Source organism: Lissotriton helveticus, chromosome 5_1 (genome assembly GCF_964261635.1).
Source record: "Lissotriton helveticus chromosome 5_1, aLisHel1.1, whole genome shotgun sequence".
In the NCBI taxonomy this organism is placed as follows: Eukaryota; Metazoa; Chordata; class Amphibia; order Caudata; family Salamandridae; genus Lissotriton; species Lissotriton helveticus.
Window position 1 is genome coordinate 579,434,480 of NC_136065.1, and position 22,639 is coordinate 579,457,118.

Here is a 22,639-nt window from a genome sequence, read left to right on the forward strand (position 1 = left end):
TGATAGGTGAAAAGCTTTAGCAATTGATGTAGTAAGGATTGTGTAGATTTTTTGTATTCACCCTTCTTCATCTTTGCCTTTCTTGTACCCAACATTTTAATTTGATGTGAAAAGAGAAAAAGATTAAAAAAAATTCTATATACACCTGCTCCTAAATTCTTCTTTTGCTCACTCTACTCACTGATTAACAATAATTGACAGTTTTTGAATACATATAACTTTATGTCGCTGCATAAATTGCATTAGCGGGCTCAAATTACTAAGCCCACCTGATTCGATTCGCTAAGTGTTTTTAAAATTTTCGCACTCATTAAAATCCCTTGAAGGTACTCTCACCCTACCATGTATCAGATGGACCACAGACCTAGAAGCCAATTCCTATATACTGTTGGCCTTCCTTTACCCAAGTCTTCCCAAACACTCAAGCCTGAGAGTGGAGCAGATTCTAAATAAGTCGTCTCATTTTCCGAAATCGGGTTAACTGGGCCAAGTCTAGCATTTCCCCTGTCCAACCAATGGTGGACATGAAAGAGTGCGTGTCTAACCCTCGGAATAGGGTGACCACAGGCTTTAAAAAATATATATGGGGAGCTACATTGACAATGAAGAGATCACGGTCAGGACAGACCATATTCTCCCAATGGTCAAAGGACTGGAAAGATGTTTTAAAATACAGCCGCCTACTTCTGTCAGTGGTCGGAACGATGGCACTAGTTAAAGTGGTGGCCCTACCCTAATGCCTGCAGAATGTTCCCTTCATGATTCCACATTCCATTCTTGAGTGCATTCTCTCTTTTCAAGATGTACCTATGTGTAATAAAGAAAGACACAGAATCACAATTGCTACATTTTAGAAACCAACATTTGATGGGGGGGGGGAACAGTGTATTATTGACTTAACATTATATTACCGTGCAGCATGTTGTTATTGGCTGGATGTATGGCTCTATCTGACCCTGTGTATTGAAAAGAGCTATGAGCACTGAGAAACAAGCCACCCTTAAACGGTTTGGAGTGATGCAGTGTTATAAAAGCATTTTATGAATTTGACCTTCTTCAGAATAACTTTAAATGCCATTTAGAGCTCTGTCACACACGACACCCATCCCTTAGCATGCTGCATGTTTTCAGTTCCTTGGCTGTATCGCTCATCACATCCATGATAGCGGAGGTCAGGAATAACATTTCCACAGTGTACAGGTTATTAGTGATAAACCTGCTAGATACATTTCACAAACTTCAACAAGGCTTAGAAGTCTGATGTAGGTAGGCTCATCAAAGATGCAGACTGCCCTTAATCGCCTCCTCACAGTACCGGCTTATACAGATTAAATATGTACATCAATTCAACTACACAATGCAATGACTATGGCACAGTCATAGAGAGACTGCTCCATCAATTCTCAGCTGCCAAACAAAGAAGGGAGATGTCCTTCACATGGTCTGAAGTTGCAGAAACATTTTCTTTTGTACTGACATTGTAAGAAGTGTTTTCTGCACTATTAAATCATATTACCTTCAACAAATTGCTTTCAAAAACATCTGCAGGGTCTCAATAAATAGTAGAGAGCTTTTCTGGACTTGAGGTTAGTACTTGTGAAGTGGGCCATCGCACAGAACTGCAGACTAGAAGAATAGCCAGTCTGATCATATGGAAGACCTGTCTAGATACTTATAGGCTTATGAAACACAAAAATATGAGGCCTGTGGATGCCTACAAAATGATTGCAGTATCCGGGTACTCTGATAGACATGGGTCACTTGCCAACTCTGTCACTGGAAGCAATAAAGCAATACCCTGATGAGCCCTGGCTAGGGTGACCCCAGTCCTGGTTTGCTTGTGTTCCGGTTCAGGGAGGACCGTGCCTCGCAGGTCGAGCTGGACTGTTCCCACTGAAGTAGGGTCAAGGCTGATTTTAATGTGGCTAAGTTCAAACTGAGGTGGCATGGTGGGCGAAAAACGATGTAGTGGGATACGTCTCAAGTGAGTGCCAGTGGCAGAGATTAATTAAAGCAGTCCATCCATCACTTTTGTTTTCAATGCCATAAATGTAACAGATATGACCAGACGTGGGTCTTGTGCACACTGTGCCAATGGAACCAAGCTATACCTGGCGAATGTATGTTATTATTCCACTGTATTTTTCCCCGCAGGGAATCACAACGCGGTTGTTACAAAGTTGTGATTCCGCATACCATTACTCCGCAAGTTGGAAAAACAACTTGCGAAGGGGGGCGCTGGATGTTGGAATAGTATAATTTACTATTCCGACTCCAGTCTGTGCGGACAATAGGGAAGGTGTTGGATTTTAAATCCAACACCATTCCCCCCCCCCCCCCCGCAAGTCGTTGTTCCGACTTGCAGAGTAATGGTATGCGGAATCACAACGAATTCGTTGTAACAGCTGGGTTGTGATTCCCTGCGGGGGAAAAAGATTTGTGGTAAACATTGTTTACCATACCTGGCTGATGAACCCTAATAAGGGCGAAACTAGTTTGCTTGTGTTCCGGTTCAGTGGGGTCATAGCCTGGCAGCTTGGCCTGAACTTCCCATTGAGCAGGGTCAAGACTGATTTGCATATAGCTGGTCTAAAGTGTGGTGATATGGTGTGCAAAAGAAAGATGAATTTGGATGCGGCCCGAGCAATTACCCGTGGCTGATATTAATTAAAGCATTCCAGCCATCATTTTTGTGTATGCTGAGTGGTAGGAAGCACAGCTATTAATATTGATGCCTGAAAGTCCAAAATTAGAGTTTAGTGTGTACATAAGTATTTCACACTGACAGCTGCATTCTGTATCGTAATAGTTGTACAGGGAATCACAGATGCCTGAATTAAAGTTTCAAAATTCAATCCATCATACAATAGCTTTTATACTTATGGAGTAAGAATAGTATTAGAAAGTTCAATACCATCAATGTATTAGAGCTGGAAATAGTCTTGTAATGTATTTAAAAAACACTAAATCATAGCTGCTTCCATCTAATAAGTTTACGTTATTTGTGATAAATATAGGAAGCGCTAGAAGCAGTTATTGAAATGAGACATGTTGCACATTCTGTTTTTTTTGCCTGTTGTGTATATGATGCCCACATTTAGGAGTGTCTTTTATGTTTTTCCTCTCCTGTAGCTTTTCCGTGGTTTGGAATGGATATTGGCGGCACACTGGTGAAACTGGTGTACTTTGAACCAAAAGACATTACTGCTGAAGAGGAACAGGAGGAGGTGGAGAACCTGAAAAGCATTAGGAAGTATTTAACCTCCAATACAGCCTATGGTAAAACTGGGATCAGAGATGTGCACCTTGAACTGAAAAACCTGACCATGTGTGGGCGCACAGGGAACCTACACTTTATCCGCTTTCCAAGTTGTGCAATGCACAGGTTCATTCAGATGGGGAGTGAAAAGAACTTCTCCAGCTTGCACACTACACTCTGTGCCACAGGAGGTGGGGCTTACAAGTTTGAGGAGGACTTTAGAACGGTATGTGGAAAAAGTGACCAGTACTTAATGGGAAAAAGGGTTCCATGGTTAGTTAACTTAAAAAATATATAAACCTACTAAAATGTCTACCAATGTCAACAATTCCACAGTATGAAAGTTCTTGAGCTAGTGTTTTAATGAAAACTATACGTAAGCATTTGCATCCAGAATCCACACGTTTTGCCATCCAGCTTAATCTGCTCTGCCCACTCCAAACCGTTCATGTGAACATAGACTCCTAATTAGGTTTTTTTTTCTAATTGGAGCCTGTGTTATAGTGTTACAGCTTTATCAACGATTTGGCTTCACTTTCACCTAGAAGGGTTCTCCCTGAATACTTTTTTTTTTAATCTCCGAGGTATTTTTGTTCACAGTTGTGTTTGCAACCTTGTGTCCACTTAGAAGAAAAACTTTATTTGTAAGAGCCACTTGTCTGTTATTGACATTCACAGCAACTCTGCCGTCATTTTAGGAAACTATAACCTGTCAGCTCAAACCGATTATGGTTACTATAGCTGGATCTTCATTTATCCTTTACTGACAATGGACTTCTTCTAAGTTGTCCAACAACATCTATTAGTACGTGATTTCCAGTACTAGGTGCAATACCTTGGCTGGATAAGGTTACTCTCATAGGTGAGAAGAGGATTTCCAGTCCAAAGCATAAGGTCCTCTCCCTGCACTTGGGAGTAACCTTCCATGGTCTGAGATGGTGGGCCATACTGTATAACCTTTTATAAAGCTGTACTCATGTGCCTTATATCAGTGCATCTGCCAGTCTTCCCATCGTGCAGCCAGTCAGACCGGCAGTTTTATTTTAGCCTCGCTGTGAATGATCCACCAACAAGGCTATTTTTCGCTCATCAATTTTTGGTGGAACTTTTTTTCCATTAACCCAGTGTCCCAATCCAGTAACCTCTTCACTCAACTTCTGGTATTTTCAGACTTTTTCCTCAGTATTTATTTAGGATGAGTGCATCTTTTTTCACTTTTTTATGAGATGGTTTACCTACTCTGAGAAATGTATTTACTTTATTAAGCCTCCATACAGGTTTTCTGTCGACAGATATTTTTTTCTTGTGAGGGGAAGAATTCGAGGAAGGCTTGGGTTTATATCTGTAGATGCCCTACTCCTAAAATAAATCAAAAAGGTTAGAAGCAAGAGAGCTTTCATACATTTTCGTCTATTACTGGAGCATAAATCCTCTTCCTACTCATGTCAGTGGTGGAGGGTGAGGCATCAATCAAGGGGACCTGAGGGTTTATCTGCTCAGGAAACAGCACTGTGTCCATCAATGCCAAATCACGCTGTGATGATGATGATGTCACTACTGGCCAATCCTTCAAGTTCACTGCTTTCTTCCAGACCTGTGATTCCATTAACTGCTTCAATTCTGGCCCTTTTCCGCCTTTTCCTTTGCCACCACCATCACCACCACTACTGTCACCTCAATTGTTAAAGGAACAGTTAAGGGCAACTGTTAAGGGATCACCACCACTACTGTCACCTCAATTGTTAAAGGAACAGTTAAGGGCAACTGTTAAGGGAACAGTTAAGGGAGAAGTCTATTAAACATCAAGAAGAAGAAGAATGCCATTCTTGTTGCACATAATAATGTACAAGTGCAAGGACTTGTAGTTCACAGTCTTGTATGTCTTGCACCCCTCATAATTACGTGTCAAGAAGAAACTCATCTTTACTTACTATTGAATATGAATTCCTATGAAGCCAGTATACCAGACTCCCTCTCAATTAAGGTTCTCCAGTGGATTTCGGCATAAAGGTTCATGAGGTGACTAACAGGGCAGCGAGAAGGCTTCATATGGCAAAGTATGTGACACCTCTATTAAATTTGTGCTGTAACTTCTTAAAGCACATGCCAGACATCTACTGGGCTTCTTAGTTCCAGTGTTATGTCCAAACCATGCACACGGTTCTGAATCTAATCTCTGGAAGCCAGGTTAATGCTGCCTGGGAAAGAATTGTAGGCCCCCAAACTCCAATCTTTTATTTCTATAAAAGATCTCGTTTTCTGTTTGACAGGTTGTATTGGCGGCTAATAAAAGCTTTTGTGACACTATTTTGGCCTTTTCTGCTCCTCTTGAAAAAGGTAGCAAGAAAACAGGGTCAGAGAGCTTTGTCTGTAGGTTTCAGGGCTACAAGCCCTACTTCTTTGTTAGCTCATGGTAGTGGAAATGCAAGCAACTATTTAGACTGTGTCATTGATATGTTTCCCAGAGGTAATAAAGAGGACTGTGAATGTGTTCCTAAGAAGGAATGATAACTTTGGACCAGGCTATCAGGTTAAGCAAGCACTCTGCTTATTTAGCTGCTTGCGACATGTTGTGTTGTCTCAGTGAGGCATGCCTCGTGGCTTAGATTCACTTCACAGATCCCTCAAGCACAATAGAACATTATGCATAAACACGTTTGTGGCTCTTGCTTGTTTGTTTACCAATACAGGCAACGAAGTTCATTCTTCTGAAGATAAATCTGACACACTAAACTCCAAAGGTCAATTCAAGTTTTATAGACAGTAGACTTCATGGATGCTCCCATATGCCATTTTGGAGGAGACGGCTGCAGCACTAAAAGTAGTAGCCTCCACCCATAATTTCAAATATAAAAACCTAAGAGACAAACACTCCATTACCCTTCGTTAGCCTGTCTTAATGCTCCCAACTCTATACTAAAAAACTCTCACTCTGCAATCTCTGTCAAGTGCGCGGTGAAAGTTCCCTTTTTACCAGAGGATTAGAAAAGACAATGGATTGCTTAATATTGTCAAGACTTATTACAAAATCAAATACAGTTTTTCCTGTCCTGCAAGCTTTAAATGTGATGAGAGTTCTACATCAAAGCATGTTGTTCGGAAGGCACAAAAGGTGCTATTGATGGTACCAATGCTCCAGATGAACAAGAGCATCCACTTCCATTCCTTCGTGGTACTGTAAAAAAAAAACTCAAGCCTGGATTATTGTCCCATCCTGGATCTGAAGTATACCAACACATTTATAAAGGAGCAGTTGATAGTTCTAGCTCTTCAACACGTTTTCTCTTATTTTCTTCCAGGAGCCTTGGTGGCATTTATAGATTTACACAGTGCATATTTCTACACACAACTTTTAAGATTCAAAGGAAATGTTTGACATTTAGCTCAGTTCCCTTCCATTACAAGTTCTGGCTGCTTCTGTGTGACATCGTATCAGCACCAACCGTGTTGACAAAGTGTATGACAACTGTAGTAGCTGCTTTAAGATGGAAGGACATATTTGTCTATCTGGAGTTGGATGCCTGGTTACTTTTAAGGGCCAGTTCTGTGCTATAATTTCAGCATAAACTGAGGATAACTCTGGACGTTATTTTTTTCAAAAAATACCTGGTACAGTCAACAATAAATATATTTTACATTGCATTATTGTTAGAAAATCCAATATACACAGATTTAAAACGGATACAATTATATAAAATACAAACTAGAATAGGGCTTTCTAAAAACAGTTAAAATAGACAGAGAATAATATTTCATTACTTCGTGATAATGGTGCCATTAAACACTTTGCAGGAGCGGCTTCTTTCAGAGGTCAATATATAATGGGAGCCCTCATCCACTCACTGTCATCATTGCTAGACTGACCATATTTATAAGCAAGAGTGCCTCCACCTCTTAATAGGGGCCCGATATTCAGCCCCAATTCCCTTGTTTTCCTGCCTCTATGCACATATAGGGAAGATTCAATATTATGTATCCCCAGAAGTCTAGCCAGCCACATCTGGAAGGAAGGTGCTACAGTGTCATTCCAGCCTGCCGAGATGAGAATCTGGCGGACCTTCACAGATATAAAAACAAGGGCTTCCTTCTCCAACCCCAGGTTACTATCAGTTCCTATTATCATTAGGGTAGGGGATAGGTTGATCTTAACACCTAGCAGCCCCTCCCAGAACTTCTCGATTTCCCCTCGGATTGTGCTTAATTTCTCACATTGATAGAACATATGTAGTAGGCTAGCATGCCCTTCCAGACACCTAGGGCATCTATCCTCCTCCTCCCTTTTACCCCTATCATATAGTTTGGCTGGTGTAAAGTATACGTTAAAAATGGTTTTGTAATGTTGGGCTTTCAAATTCGTGGAGCGGAAGAGTTTCCCAGCTAATTGCAGTGCTTTGTCCACATCAACATCCAGGTCCCCCAGTTTCATTGCCCAGGCGCTTCAAACTTTTCCAGGTCATCCTGGATCTCCAACAATCGGAATCTATATACCATTTTAATCTTAGTGCCACCACTTAATAGGTAGTACTAGTCCATCATATTAATTCTGCTCCCTGGGGAAATCCGTGGTCTAATAGCCATTAGAGTTTTATTGATCCGCAAGAATTTAAACCCTTGATTAGCCGGGATGCCAAATTTCTGCTGAATATTGTCAAATCTCATCAGGATGTCCCCTTCAAGAATGTCACCTAATCTTTTAATTCTTTGCTGCTCCCAAAGCCTCCCCACTCTGTCATTGCTGAATTGTGGAAGGATGCAGGAGTTACAGAGTGGTAAATAATAGTTAATTTTCAGAATTTCCAATGATCTTCGCACTAACTTCCTGACCTCCCAAACACTATCTAACACCTTTTACCGCATTTTCTTATAATAGCGCCGATCAGTTTTCCGCAGTAGAAGCCCCAAGGCCCAACAGCAATTCAAAGATGGAGGGTGGGATTTGGTTGCCGAACAGGGTATCAGACATATTTGTGGCAGGATCAAATAATATTGCCCTCAGGGTTAGCAGGCAAGCCAACTGGTGGAATCTGACATTCGGAATTGCTAGCCCCCCTTTTTCCTGTGAAAGAGACAGATATTTCATTTAGCGCCTGATTTTACCATATTGCCAGATACAGCTCATGAAAACTGCCTCTATTGACTTCATCAGGCCCTCCTCTATCAGAAACGGGATAGAGCGAAAGAGATACAGGATCTTGGGGAGCATGGTCATTTTCCATACATTAGACCTCCCTATTATAGACAAATGTAGGGCATCTATTCTTTTAAGGTCTGTCCTCATTGATTTTAAAAGCGGTTTAAAATTATCTTTTATGATTGAGCCTGTCACTGAACTAACCCTGACTCCTAAATAGACTGCTGAATCAGAATATCTTGTATCGTCTCTTCTGATATTGTTGGTACAAATTATATGGGTCTTGCTTTCGTTCAGAAGGTACCCCGAGCTGCGACCAAATTCCCCAGCTATCCCTGTAAAAACTGCCATAGCCCTATCTGGTTAGGGGGTAATTATGGCCAAATCGTCGGCATAGGCCAGCAGTTTTGTCTCAAACCAGTTAAAAACTACTGGCCTAATGTCGTTGCAGCCCAAAATCCTCCGTACCAGCGGATCTATATACAGGACGAAAAGAATAGGTGAACTGGGGCACCCCTGACACGTCCCCCTACAAATGTGATTTTTTTCTGAGCTTTCTCCCATTAACTGGACTCTGGCCTTAGGATCACAACACATGGCCTTGACAGCTCTCATAATTTTAGGGCCAAAGCCCCTTCGATCCAATATCCCCCATAAATACTTCCACGTGACGCGGTCAAAGGCCTTTTCTGCGTCAAGAAGAATCATGGCCATCCGTCCCCCCTTGGCAGCCTGTACATCGAAAAGAGTAATGGCCCGCCTGATATGGTCAGTTGTCCCTCGGCCTGGGATGAACTCCTGCTGCCACGGGGAGACCAGACTGCCAATGATCCTTCCCAGCCTTTTAGCTAGAACCTTGGCATAGATCTTGGTGTCCTTATTAACGAGGGATATTGGCCGATATGATCCTGGGTTCTCTTTGGGCTTCCCCTTGTTGTGGAACACAATGATATTTGTTTCCTTCAAGGAATCTGGAATTAGACCAATGCACATTATCCCGCTAAATAGGTCCAGCAGTATTGAGGCGATCTCATTCTGGATACTTTTATAAACTTCTAACGGGATACTGTCTGGCTTTCCCGCTGCTAGCTCATGTAGTGCTTCCAGCACTTCACCTATTACCAAATCTTTATCTAGCATTTCTCTATCCGCATTACCCAGCTGGGGGCCTATCTCCTCGAACTCACGGTTAACAGCATCTGGACCAATCTCTTCTTTATACAGTGTTTGATAAAAGTTTTTGAAGACTTTCAGGATATCATTTGGTTCCGAATAATTCTGGTTACCTTCCCGAATATTTGAGATTATATTCTTGGTGCTTCCCTGCCTAATCCGAAATGCCAGTAATTTACCCGCATGCTCTCCGGTCTCATAGAGCTTACTCCTATTGGTCTGGTAGTCACCGGCAGTTTTCTGAGCTATCCACTTATGTAGCTCTGCTTTGATAGTGAGAATCCTCTGCTGCCTGCCCACCACCTCCTTCCCCTGCCCAATATCCCTCATATGTTGCTCTTCTGCTGCTGCTAGCTGGCCAGTCAGTCTCATTTTCTAGCAAAGCCTCCTTCCTGAGCCTAGCAGAGAAGCTAATTGTTTCCCCTCTCAGAGCTGCCTTAAATGCATCCCAGACATTATTCCTGGATACACTAAAACAGTTCGTATCATAATAATCTTGGACCCATTTCCTTAAATGTTCCACATATCTGGTGTCTTCTAATAGCTTCCTCTCAAAATTCCATCTTGAATATTTTTTTATTAAATGCTTCTAAATCAAATAAAAAAATTAATGGGCTATGATCAGACATCATTTTCGGAAGCGTATTAATACTAACCCTCTTCAATTCTGTTGAAGATACCAAAAAGTAGTCCAATTTAGTATATTTCTGAAATGGACAGGAAAAATATGTAAACCCTGGGTTATTAGGTTCCATGTTCCGCCAGACATCTGCTAGCCCGTGTGACTTAATTAAAGAGCTCGTGCTCGGAATACCCTAGACTTTCGCCCTCGGAATACCCTAGACTTTCGCCCTACATAAGTACCCTTATTTATAAAGTTAGCGGATATATTTGGATCCCCGCACACTATAATAGATCTAGTCCAATTCGCTAGTTCGACTTTCAAAAAATCAAATCAATCAGGATCACCCTGATTAGAACCATAGATCACACAAACTGTACATCCAACATCAAGCTCATCCAGTGCCCACCTCCCTAAAGTATCTGCCCTATAGCGCTTTGCCCCTCCCAACGTGGATTTAGCTAGAACTACCACCCCTCTAACTGTAGACGTCTGTGAGGAACAGGCCAGTAAATCGAAGCCTCTTATACTTAACCGATGTAACACGGCCTCCCCTCTCCCCGCCTCCCTCTCCCCTCCCACAGCAGATCCCCGCCTCCCTCGTCTCCGGCCGGGCTCCCGGCTGCTGCTCTGGAGGCCTCCCTGGACATGGCAGCCCACATGGCCGCGCAGGAGGAGGCGATCCGCCTGCTGACCGGGGAGATCAGCCGCCTGACACGGCAGGAAGAAGCGACCAGCAGCCCGGGACGCCGAGAACGAGAAGCTCCGCTACCGGATCCTGCATCTGCAACGTAGCCTGAAAGCCGAGCAGGAGGCGGGGCACGGCACACGGGCCTCACCGGCGGACGTCGCGGTGCTCCCGGCTGGCGAGAAGCAGGTAGGGTAAGAGGCGGAGCCCTGTCCGGGGAGTTCCCTGCACCGGCACACTAGCCCTTGCAACATCCCACTAACCCTGGTGTCAGTCGGTGTAAAGTGTGCCTGCATTTTGTTTTCCTTTTTAAAGTGCTCCCTCTTTCCTAACCCTTGGTTTTAGTCAGTGCAAAGTGATGCCTGCATCTTACCAGTCAGTATTAAGTGCTGCCTACTTTGTCACCATAGAGCACTACCTGCTTCGTGATAGTTGAAAGCTGTGTTTACATTGATTCAGCCTAAAGCACTGCTTGCTTGATATCAGTTTGTGTAAAACACTGCCTGCTTTGTATTACCCTAGAGCACTCACGTCTTCACTTCAGTCACTGTAGAGTGAGGTCTGCTTCATATCCGCGCTGCCTACTTTGAACATTGTAAAGTGCTGTTTCCCTTGTGTCACCATGGAGCGCTGGCTGCTTCACGTGAGAGTACAGTACATGCCTGTTTCATGTGAGTGCAAAGTGCTGCCTGCATCACCCGAGCACAGTGCTGCCTGGTTTGTGTCGATTAGTGTAAAGTGCTGTTTGGCTCATACCACCATGGAGCGCTGCCTGCTTCATGTGAGTGTAAAGTGCTGCCTGCTTCACGTGAGAGTACAGTACTGCCTGCTTCACGTGAGAGTACAGTACTGCCTGGTTTGTGTCGATTCGTGTATAGTGCTGTTTGGCTCATACCACCATGGAGCGCTGCCTGCTTCATGTGAGTGCAAAGTGCTGCCGCCATCACCTGAGCACAGTGCTGCCTGGTTTGTGTTGATTAGTATAGAGTGCTGTTTGCCTCGTACCCCCCATGGAGCGCTGGCTGTTTCATGTGAGTGTAAAGTGCTGCCTGCTTCACATGAGTACAGTACTGCCTGCTTCATGTGAGGACAAAGTGCTGCCTGCATCACCCGAGCACAGTGCTGCCTGGTTTGTGTCAATTAGTATATATTGTTGTTTGGCTTGTACCACCATGGAGCCCTGCCTGCTTCATGTGAGTGTAAAGTGCTGCCTGCTTCACATGAGACTACAGTACTGCCTGCTTCATGTGAGTGCAAAGTGCTGCCTGCATCACATGAGCACAGTGCTGCCTGGTTTGTGTCGATTAGTGTATAGTGCTGTTTGACTCGTACCACCATGGAACGCTGCCTGCTTCATGTGAGTGTAAAGTGCTGCCTGCTTCACATGAGAGTACAGTACTGCCTGCTTCATGTGAGTGCAAAGTGCTGTCTGCATCACCCAAGCACAGTGCTGCCTGGTTTGTGTCGATTAGTGTATAGTGCTGTTTGGCTCATACCACCATGGAGCACTGCCTGATTCATGTGAGTGTAAAGTGCTGCCTGCTTCACGTGAGTGCAAAGTGCTGCCTGCATCACCTGAGCACAGTGCTGTTAGAGCTATTGCCAATGTAAATGACAATGCCATTTATTTATCTGTTTTCAAAACCAACACATAAATAAAAATTTTGTCATTTACAATGCCAATAGCTCAAACTTTTCCAAAGGCGAAACCGTTGCATTGTAAATGCTTGTTTTATTTTGCCCCCCCCAACCCCCTCCACCCCCATCCTTCACCACCCCCTTCCCCCCTGCACCCGCCACCCTCATTAAGTGCTCAGACTTGGGTCTGTGCATGTGATGTATGCAGCAATAGCGGCCTGGGTCCTTTCTAAATCAATCTCAGTATTTTAACATTGCCCCCCATCCTAACAAATCAAACATACCAAAAACAAAAAAGAAAGCAGCAAACCATAATTCATATTGTTGCTTAACAGCCCCATCACCCCACCAAACCGTGACCGTATATAGACCGTAATACTGCAAGTTCAACAGTGGAGATTATTCCCTGTGATTACCCACAGCATCCAGATACTCTTTGGCCTTTATCTCAAACGCAAAATACCCGGTCTGTCCATCAAGAATCCCCTTCAATTGTGCTGGATTAATAAGGTAGATCTGGATATTTTTCTCTTGAAATGGTTTAATTAACTGCCTCAGTATCCAGCCCCTCTCTACCGTGGTGTGGCAGAAGTCGAACGGACAAAAAACTAGACCCCCCCCCCCACTTGATCTTTGTTTCTGGTCTGGCCTTCTCTGAAATTGCCTCCCGCAGGAGGAAATTCCCTAGGAATACCAGGATTGCCCGTGGCTTATCCCCCCTCTCTTGCTGAGGCTCGTATCTTAAACGGGGTGCGGTGTGCCCTTTGAATTTCGGCTGACCAGTTCCACTCGAGCTGCTCTGGGAAGGCAGATTTAAACAGATCAATTATATAGGCTCTAGTGTCTGACCTTTCCGCCCCCTCTGGAACCCTCAAGACCCTGAGGTTGTTTCTCCTCTGTCTGTTTTCAAATTCTTCCAGCTTCCACTGGATATTCTTAATTTGCGCGCTTTGAGCCTCTACTTGAGTGGAGGCTGTGGCCGTTTCTGCTTCAGTCGCAACTATTCTGTTCGAGGCATGTGGGCTGCTGAATTCAAATCTTATGCATAGATCGCCGCCTAGTGTTGGGTCCAGATGATTGCACAACGTTGTCCTGGAAGAGTCTTCGAAGTATCACAAGATAGGTGGCTCCTCCCCTGGACAACAGTGCGCATGGGCATCCTCTCCATCCTCAGATTGTTTTTTTGCGCCATTGGGTTCGGATGTACTTTCCTTAACTCTAGTTCGGAAAACTTTATACAAGGCCAAAAGGCCTTCTGGGTCGTCGGTATTGTTCTTTCGATCGGTGCCGAGTTCTTGTTCCAGTTTCTTTCGAAGCAGGACGTCGAAGAGCGCCGCGTGGCCTTTTCGACTCTACAGGCTTGATCGTCGATGGAACGGAGCCCGTTCAAACGATGCCCCCTTTGTAATTCAACATACCCGCACATCGATGTACACCCGGTGTGCAACAAGTGCCTATCACCAAACCACAACGAGGACAACTGTCTAGCGTGTGCTCGGTTCCGGTTGAAGAAAACGCTTAGGCTCCGACGTGCAGCAAGACAAACGATGACGAAGCCAGCGCCCGACCCGGTGAATATCTTCGATGAAGACGACGATGAGGTCGTCGAGACTGAGGATCCAGAACAGACGTCGGATCCAGGTTCGGAGCACGACTCCACCTACTATGAAGACGACGAAGAGCACGTCGTTGAAGATGAAAACGTCGCAGAGGTAAGGGACGACGTGTCCCCCATCGGAGCCGTCGATGACGACTCGAGTGATGAACCAGGCCCAACAGTGGGTACTGGGCCTACACAAGAAACTATTAAACTTTCCAAGGCTCCGGTCGAGGCATCGCCGAAAGGCCTTAGCCAAGATCATATTAAGCATTCTATAGCCCTGCCTCTCGGCCCGGCTAAGAATATATCACATGAGCCATCGGTCGCCCAAACGAAAGCGAAACCGAAAGCTACCGAGGAACAAACGAAACCGAAACTGCTAAAGTCAGTCATCGGATCGAAGAGTGCAAACACGTCAGAATCGACGTCGAAGAAAAGTGTCGACGACCCTAAAAGGTCACCCGCAAAGGGTGTCGATCCAAAAATTGGTGAGCTAAAGTCCATCGCTAAAGCCAAACCTGTCGATCCAACGAGGTCGGCGTCGACAGACCGCGACACAAACAAAGGACTCAACTCTCAAAAGGCCCTCGAACTGAGGCACCGAGTCGAAAAACAACAGCTCGTCAAAGCCCTCGAGCCGAAAACAAAAGGCGCCCCGAAGGAGCAAGTCGAATCGACAAAAAAGAGCACGCATCCGACGCAAGCACAACTGTCGACGCAAAGTAAAAAGCGCGACAACAAAGCAAAGTCCTTCGGTCGCATATCGGCGCCAGGACAGAAGCCGCCGATAAAATTCGGACTGCCCCCAACAGCACGGCCTAAGGCTACCGATCCGAAAAAAGGGTTCGAACATTCCAAAACTGTGACACTTGGAAGAAGGAGTCATCCTCAAGAAGCAAGCGTTGTGTATCAGGAGCCCTCCTATGATGAACAGTCGAAGCTCCATATCGACGCCGACACTGGTACACTTTCTATTTATCAAAGAAAGATCAGGTCGGAAAATCCACTGGAATCCTAGAAAATTCCACTAAAGAAGAAAAGTGACTCTTCCACATCACCTGTCCTTTTTGAGAGTGTGCAGTACCATGACCAAGACACGTATGCATACTTATTTATTTATTTATTAAAGTTTTGTATAGCGCTAGCTGGACCCGAGGGTATCTGAGCGCTTCACAGCAAGTACAGAGGCATCAGACAGACAATGCGGACGGAAAACAAGGCAAGGGGCACATGAGTGAGTACAGTCTGTACAATAGCAGCCAAGCGTAAAACAGGGCAGAAAGTCATAAGCAAGTCAATCAGCTCTGGGGTCACAGAGATCATGGAACTTCAAAGTCCAGGTGGAGTTCTAGTATGCTCCGGAACGTTCGAGGAAGAGGACTTTGAGTAACTTCTTGAACTTCGGGAAGGATGCGGTCATTCTGATGTGTGGGGGGATGGAGTTCCAAATCTTGGGAGCATTACCCGCAAAGGATTTGCTAGATGTTGTGAGTTTCTGGGATTTCAGAGGAATGAGTAGGAGCGTGTTGGAGCTTCTGAGGTTTCTAGACTGACCGGCCCTTTTGAGCTTGTTGGCCAGGTATTCAGGTTTGCCTGTATGCAGGGCTTTGTGTGTGAGGCAGGCTGTACGGAAGCTGGCTCGTTGGTCAATAGGGAGCCACTTCAGATCCTTAAGAGCTGGGGTGATGTGCTCATATTTCTTTGTTCCCGTGACCATTCTTGCAGCGGCATTTAGGGTAGAGGTCAGAGGTCGCAGGTCCGATTTGGCTGTTCCAGTCAGAGTGGCAATGCCGTAGTCAATTTTGGAGAGTACCAGAGCCTGCGTGGCCTGTTTCAGGTCTTTCGTGGGGAGGAATGGTTTCAATTTGTAGAGCAATTTCAGGTACAGGAAAGCACTTTTGGCAGTTTTTGAGATGTGTTCTTTCATATCCAGTTTGTGGTCAAGGGTGATCCCTAGGGATTTTATGGAGTTCGATGGAACAAGAGGAACATTCAGGGCATTTAAGGATTTGAGCCATTCAAGAATTTGGGGGTTTTCCTCTTTGTTTGATATGAGGAGCACTTCTGTTTTTTCTTCATTGAGTTTGAGGTGGTTGGATGAGAGCCAGAGTTGAACTTCAGTAAGTGTGTGGTTCAGTCTGTGCATGTCTGTGATCGACGTGGTTTCCAGATAGAGTTGAGTGTCGTCCGCATATAGGTGGAAGGGGATGTTCGCTTTCCTTAGAATTGAGGTGAGGGGCTCCATGTAGATGTTGAAGAGTTGTGGAGAGAGTACTGACCCTTGAGGGACTCCTCTACTGATGGGAAGAATGTCCGATTCGCAGCTTTTAATTTTGATTCTTTGTGTGCGGTTGTTGAGAAAGGAGGAGAACCATTTTAGGACAGTCTTTTTGAGGCCTGCTCTCTCCTTTAGGACATTGAGTAGCCGGGCATGATCAACTGTGTCAAATGCAGCCGATAGGCCTAAGAGGATGAGAAGGCTGCATTGGTTGGAGTTGAGCGACATGTGTAGATCGTCCAGGACATTAAGGATTGCGGTTTCAGTACTGCAGCCTTTTCTGAACCCCGATTGATATGGGTCGAGAAGATTCGTGTTCTCTAAGTGCTGGGATAGTTGCGACACAGTACGCATCTTTCCAAGATTTTGGATAAGAGAGGAAGGTTCGAAACTGGTCTGAAATTGTTCATATCCTGGAGGTCCACGCCCGTTTTTTTAGTAGTGGCGTGACTTGACCTATTTTAAGGCAGTCCGGGATGGAGCCCTCGCTCAGAGAGCTGTTGATGATCTTGGCCCAGATAGGGGCTAGAGTGAGCTTCAAGTCTTTGGTCAATCTCGGGGGAAGCTGATCAAGGTAGTGAGTTGAGGGTTTGGCGGTGGCTATGAGATTGCTTATCAGTTCAACCTGGATAGGTTGGAAGGAGGACCAGCGAGTGGTTGTGTTTGTTGGTCTTAAATGGGAAGTTGCAGAGGGGTGGGAGGAGGGCATAGTGCCGAGTGATCGATCAATTTTGGCAATTGTTTTGTTGAAGAAGCTGGCAAAGTCGTCACATTGGGATTTGGACGCCACCATGTCTACTGTTACAGGAATGGAGATTTGGTTCCTGATGATGTTGAAGAGTTCTTTGGGGTGGTTTTTGGCATTGTCAAGGGCCGCACAGAAGGAGGACGACTTTTTGTTCTTGATATGGTTATAGTAGCTTTTGCGGGCTGCCTTGAGCTTGTCCCGGTTGTGGGAGGAGGGGTTGGACCTCCAGGTTCTTTCCAGGGATCTTAGGTGTCTTCTTTCTTCGTTAATGTCAGTGGAGAACCAAGATCTGGAGGGGATGCTTCTTTGTTTTTTTAGTTTCCTCGGTGCCAGCTGGTCTAGGACGAGCTCCAGGTTGGAATGATAAAGCGAAGTGATTCTGTGGTTGAAAGGAGTTCCGTCGAGTTCGGAAGGAGTGAGCTAAGACCCTTTTCTAGCTTGTCAGGGGGGACTCTCGATCAGTTTCTGATCCACTTGGGGGAGGTTTGAGTGGGAGGGACGGAAATCGTTGAATGATTGATATGAAAGAGAATGGCGTGATGGTCTGACCAGTCCACTGGGATGATGTGGTCAATTGAAATTGTCTTTCTATCCGCGATGATAGCATCCAAGGTTGCTCCTCTGTGGTGGGTTTCCTCTGTGCAGTGCTGGGTCATGTCATGGTCATGAATAAGGGTGGTGAGAGATTGGATGAGCGGGTTTTTTGATATATTCCATCTTAGGTTAAGGTCGCCCAGAATTATTCTGAAGTCGCTGTTGAGAGCGGTTTGCGTGATCAGATCCGTCAGCTGAGCGCCGAATTCGGAGGTGTTGCCCGGGGGATGGTAGAGGAGAAGGCATTGGAGTGGAGGGTGGTGGGGTGAATTGAGGTTGACCGAAAGGCATTCAAAGGAGTTGTATATGACGGAGGGAGATTCAGTGATGGAGAGGTCACTTTTGTGCATAATAGCTATTCCGCCACCTTTGTGTACGGGCCTGTCTTTGTGTATAATTGAGAAACCGGACGGCACCAGCGTGTCCATGATGGGGCTGGATAGAGTGTTTAGCCATGTTTCAGTGATGAAGGCTACATCCAAGTCATGGAAGAGAATGGTTTCGGCTATTTCTGTTGCATGTTTGACGGCGGATCGGCAATTGATGAGCATACAGTTGATTGGGGGGTCAGCCTTCGAGATAGGGTTGACAGAAGTAGCTCTGGGTAAGGAGGAGAGATAGGGTGGTGGTCTGGCAGCTTTAAGGCGGGGCGGGTCCCTCCCCACTCCAGTGATGACTTGAATTGAGGAGAAGGGCGAGTGGTAAGGGGGAATTCCTTGGGCTGGCTGATTAGGAGGGGTTTCATAGGAGGCGATGAGGGAGATCACTTCCTGTGGTGAAAGGGAGGGAACCGTTCTTCTAGGACTGTCAACTCGTGACTCAGTCCTGGGATTGGAGAGAAGAGGCTGGGAGCCTGTGGGGGGCTTGGACCCAATGTGAGTAAAAGTGTCAATCCTGGCAGGGGGGCGGCTGGAGGTGGGGAGGTGGAACGTTCGGGGAGGGAAGCTGGAGTTTCTCTAGGGAGGATAGGGTTTCCTTCAGGCCAAAGATCAGAGTAGCGATGTGGTCTTCTAGAAAGTCCAGGCGTTGTGTCAGTTTAAGTGCTGGGGAGGAGGGGGGCGAGTGGGTGAAGTTGGGTTTGGCGTGGGAGGGGTAATGGGGCAGGACGTTGGAAGGGGGGGTCTGTGACGGGGGGACCGGGTCCAAGTTAGAGTTCGGTTGTGGGAGGACTAGAGAGGGAGAGGGGGTTTGGGGCGAGTTACTGTTGAGAGGTGTGACGGGAGAGGGTGGCACGGAATTGGCTTTAGGAAACTTTTGGGCAAGGGCAGGGTGGGGGGAGGGGCTGCGGGGCGAGTCACTATTAGGGGGGATAGTCGGGTGGGAGGATCTGATTCGTGTTTCGAGTTCGGATGGGCGGGGGATAGGGAGGGAGGGGGTTTGAGGTCCCTTTGGAGGAGGTGGTTGTCTTCACTAAGGGGGACGGTGTGAGCAGTGGGAGTGAGGGATCGTGCAGGGGGTTGTGACTCGTGGACGGAGGGGGGACTGGGATCTCTATGGGAAGGAGACTGAGAACCTGTGGGGGTGTGGGAGACGTGGGGAGGGGGGAAGGAAGTCGGGGGGTGGGGGAGTTCTGGAAGTTTGGGAGAAGGTGGAGGAGGTTTGGGGATGTAGGGGAGAGGGGGGTGGGGCTGGGAGGGACGGATGGCTGGTGACGAGATTAAGAGCGAGGGGAGGGGATTGTTGGGGTGAATGGAGCATGCTCTGCGGCTTAGAAGTTTGGCGAGGGTCATAGGGGGTGGTGGGGCGCGGCTATAAAGGGTAGTGAGCCGTGGCCGTCTTAAGAGTGTGGAAGAGGGAGTCGAAGAATTCTAGGTTGTCGTCTTTCGCCTTGATTAGAATGGTGCCATTCATGAAGATGGTGATGGAGATGTCTCCGGTCAGGGACTGTTGGTTCAGGGGGGAGATAGTTCGTTTCCGGTTGTGTTCTGATAAGGTGGTTTTGGAGACAGGGAGGAGTGAATTAAAGTTGGTGACCCAAACGTCTGGGCGGGTTGTATAGGAAATTAAGTCCGTTTTTCTCAGCCCTCTCGTTGAGCAGTGGTAGGTGTCCACGATTAGGGTTTCGGGGTGTTGTCTAATTAAATTCTGTTTGAAGCGTTTTTTGGCTTTGAAGGAGAGGCTGTGTGGGAAGGTAATGGCATAGGTATTCCGTCCAAGAGGAGATAAGTGGTTGGGTGACGGGCCGGGGTGCATGTCTAGGCGCAAGGACGGAGGCATTGTGCTCAACTGAGGAGCTAGGGTACAACTATGAAGAACAATGTAGTTACCCTGCGGACAATGATCAAGATGACCAGGCTCAAACCTGGACAGACACTGTTGACCAGGGGGAATCACAACCTATCCCTGATACTCCCTCTTATCCTGTAAAGACTTCGCCCACAGAGGATACAGCGGCGTTAAGCGCACTGATAAAGAGGGCAGCACATAATCATGATGTGGACATGCATGCTGACCCAATTGAGGAGGATTTCTTGTTTGACACTTTCTCCACTTCAGAGAAATCAGTTAAAACATTGCCAATGTTAAAGGGTGTCCTCAAACACGCAGGAGACATTTTTAAGGAGACCACCAGTGCAAGGGTTATTAACCCCCCCGAATTAAACGGAAATGCAGACCGGCGCCTGTGGACCCTACATACATTAAGGGACAGTTGCCGTTGGACTCTTTGGTAGTCTCCAATGCTCGTAAACGTGCCAACTCCCAAACTACTGGTGATGCTCCTCCTCCGGACAAAGAGTCTAAGGTGTTAAAAGCTTCTGGGAAGAGGGTGGCTGCACAAGCAGCTAATATCTGGAGAATCTCCAACACACAGGCCCTATTAGCCAGATATGATAGGGCACATTATGACACATTGGAGCAACTGCTACAACATTTGCCTGATGCATACAAAGAAGGTGCAGAAACACTAATACAGGAAGGGAAACTCATATCCAACGCTTCCATTAAATGTGCGCTGGACGTAGCTGACACTGCAGCCAGGGCCATCAACACTAGTATCATGCTCAGAAGGCATGCTTGGTTGCGTATCTCAGGGTTTAAGACAGAAATTCAAACAACTTTATTGAATCAGCCTGTAAACCCTGATATTTTTATTTGGCCCTGATGTGGACTCCATCTTAGAAAAAATTTAAAAAGACACAGAGACAGCCAAATCTATGGGGGCCTTGCAGTCTCAACAATTCAGAGGTGGTTCCTTTCGTCGCTCCAATAACAGAGGAGCTTCAAGAGGACAGGCATCCCAGCAGACTCAATACAACAAAGGGAACACGCAAACCACCTATACTAAAACAAGCAGAGGTGGATACCGTGGCAACAGCAGTGAAGGCAGAGGACGAGGAAATTACAACACCAGATCCTCCGCCAATACTAAGCAGTGACGCCTTGTCGCTGCCCCCGGACCATATAACACCGGTCGGGGGCAGATTACAACAGTTCCTACCAGTCTGGGAAAGCATTACCACAGACAGGTGGATAAGACAACTCATTCAGTATGGTTATTGTCTAGAGCTAACATCCACTCCTCCCAACATACCCCCAAAACACCGTCCTATGTCCGCAGAGCACATAGACTTATTGCAGCAAGAAGTTATCAGCATGCTGCAAAAAGGGGCCATAGAACTCGTCCCTATACAAGAACAGGGTACAGGGGTGTACTCTCTGTACTTCTTAATCCCCAAAAAGGACGGGTCTCTCAGGCCAATACTAGACCTCAGGCCCCTAAACCAATACATCTTGTCAGAACATTTTCACATGCTCACTTTACAGCAAGTTCTACCACTACTCAGTCAGGGAGACTTACTCGCTACCCTAGACTTAAAGGATGCGTATTTCCACATACCAATACATCCAGCACACAGGAAGTATCTCAGGTTCACCATCCAAAACCAGCACTACCAATTCAAGGTACTGCCTTTCGGGGTGACCACAGCCCCCAGGGTGTTTACCAAGTGCCTGGCGACAGTGGCTGCACACCTACGGAGAAACCATGTTCACGTCTACCCCGATCTGGATGACTGGCTCATCCAAGCAAACTCAGCCCAGCAATGTGCCAGTCACGTGTCCCGCACTATTCACCTCCTACACAGCCTCGGATTCTCATTAAACTACCCAAAGTCTCATCTTCAGCCCGCCCACGTACAGCAGTACCTGGGAGCCACAATAGACACTCTGGCAGCAAAGGTGCAGCCAAACTCAGCCAGAATCAACAGCATTCAGCTACTCATTCAGAAATTCAGGCCACAACACTCGCTCACAGCACGGGTGTTTATGCAGTTGATAGGCATGATGGCCTCCTGCATTTTCATAGTCCCTCACGCAAGATTACACATGCGTCCGCTCCAGGAGTGCTTAGCACGGCAGTGGAACCAGGCTCAGGGACAATTGAAAGACCTAGTGTTGGTGACCGGTCGCGCATACAGCTCTCTGCATTGGTGGAAACCGTAAAACCTTTGCAGGGGACGACTGTTCCAAGAGCCTGTACCACAAATAGTGCTGACGACGGACGCTTCTCTCCTGGGTTGGGGAGCGCATGTCCTCCATTACACAGTGCAGGGACTATGGACAACGCAGCAGAAGCTAATGCACATCAACCTGCTAGAACTGATGGCAATCTTCATGGCGCTAAAAGCTTTCAAGGTACACTTGTGCAACAAAGTCATGTTAATCCGGACGGACAACATGACTGCCATGTACTACATACAGAAGCAGGGAGGGACACACTCACCACAGTTGTCCCATCTGGCGCAAAGCATGTGGAAGTGGGCCATTCAGAGAAACATCTTCCTCATGGCGGAACACTTCCCGGGCAAGGACAACCAGATAGCGGACCTGCTCAGCAGACACAGCCACCAGATGCACGAGTGGGAGATACATCCCTCCGTGCTGCAGCCGTACTTCCAACGGTGGGGT

At 46.4% G+C, this 22,639-nt stretch overlaps 1 protein-coding gene across 2 annotated transcripts in view; it reads left to right on the forward strand.

Moving 5' to 3' along the window:
• PANK1 (pantothenate kinase 1) overlaps positions 1-22,639 on the forward strand; it is a 153,547-nt gene that overhangs the window by 47,413 nt on the left and 83,495 nt on the right. For both annotated transcript variants that reach the window (XM_078642922.1, XM_078642923.1), the window contains exon 2: positions 3,133-3,485. In XM_078642922.1, the coding sequence (XP_078499048.1) occupies positions 3,133-3,485 (353 nt within the window). The remainder of the gene's footprint in view (positions 1-3,132; positions 3,486-22,639) is intronic.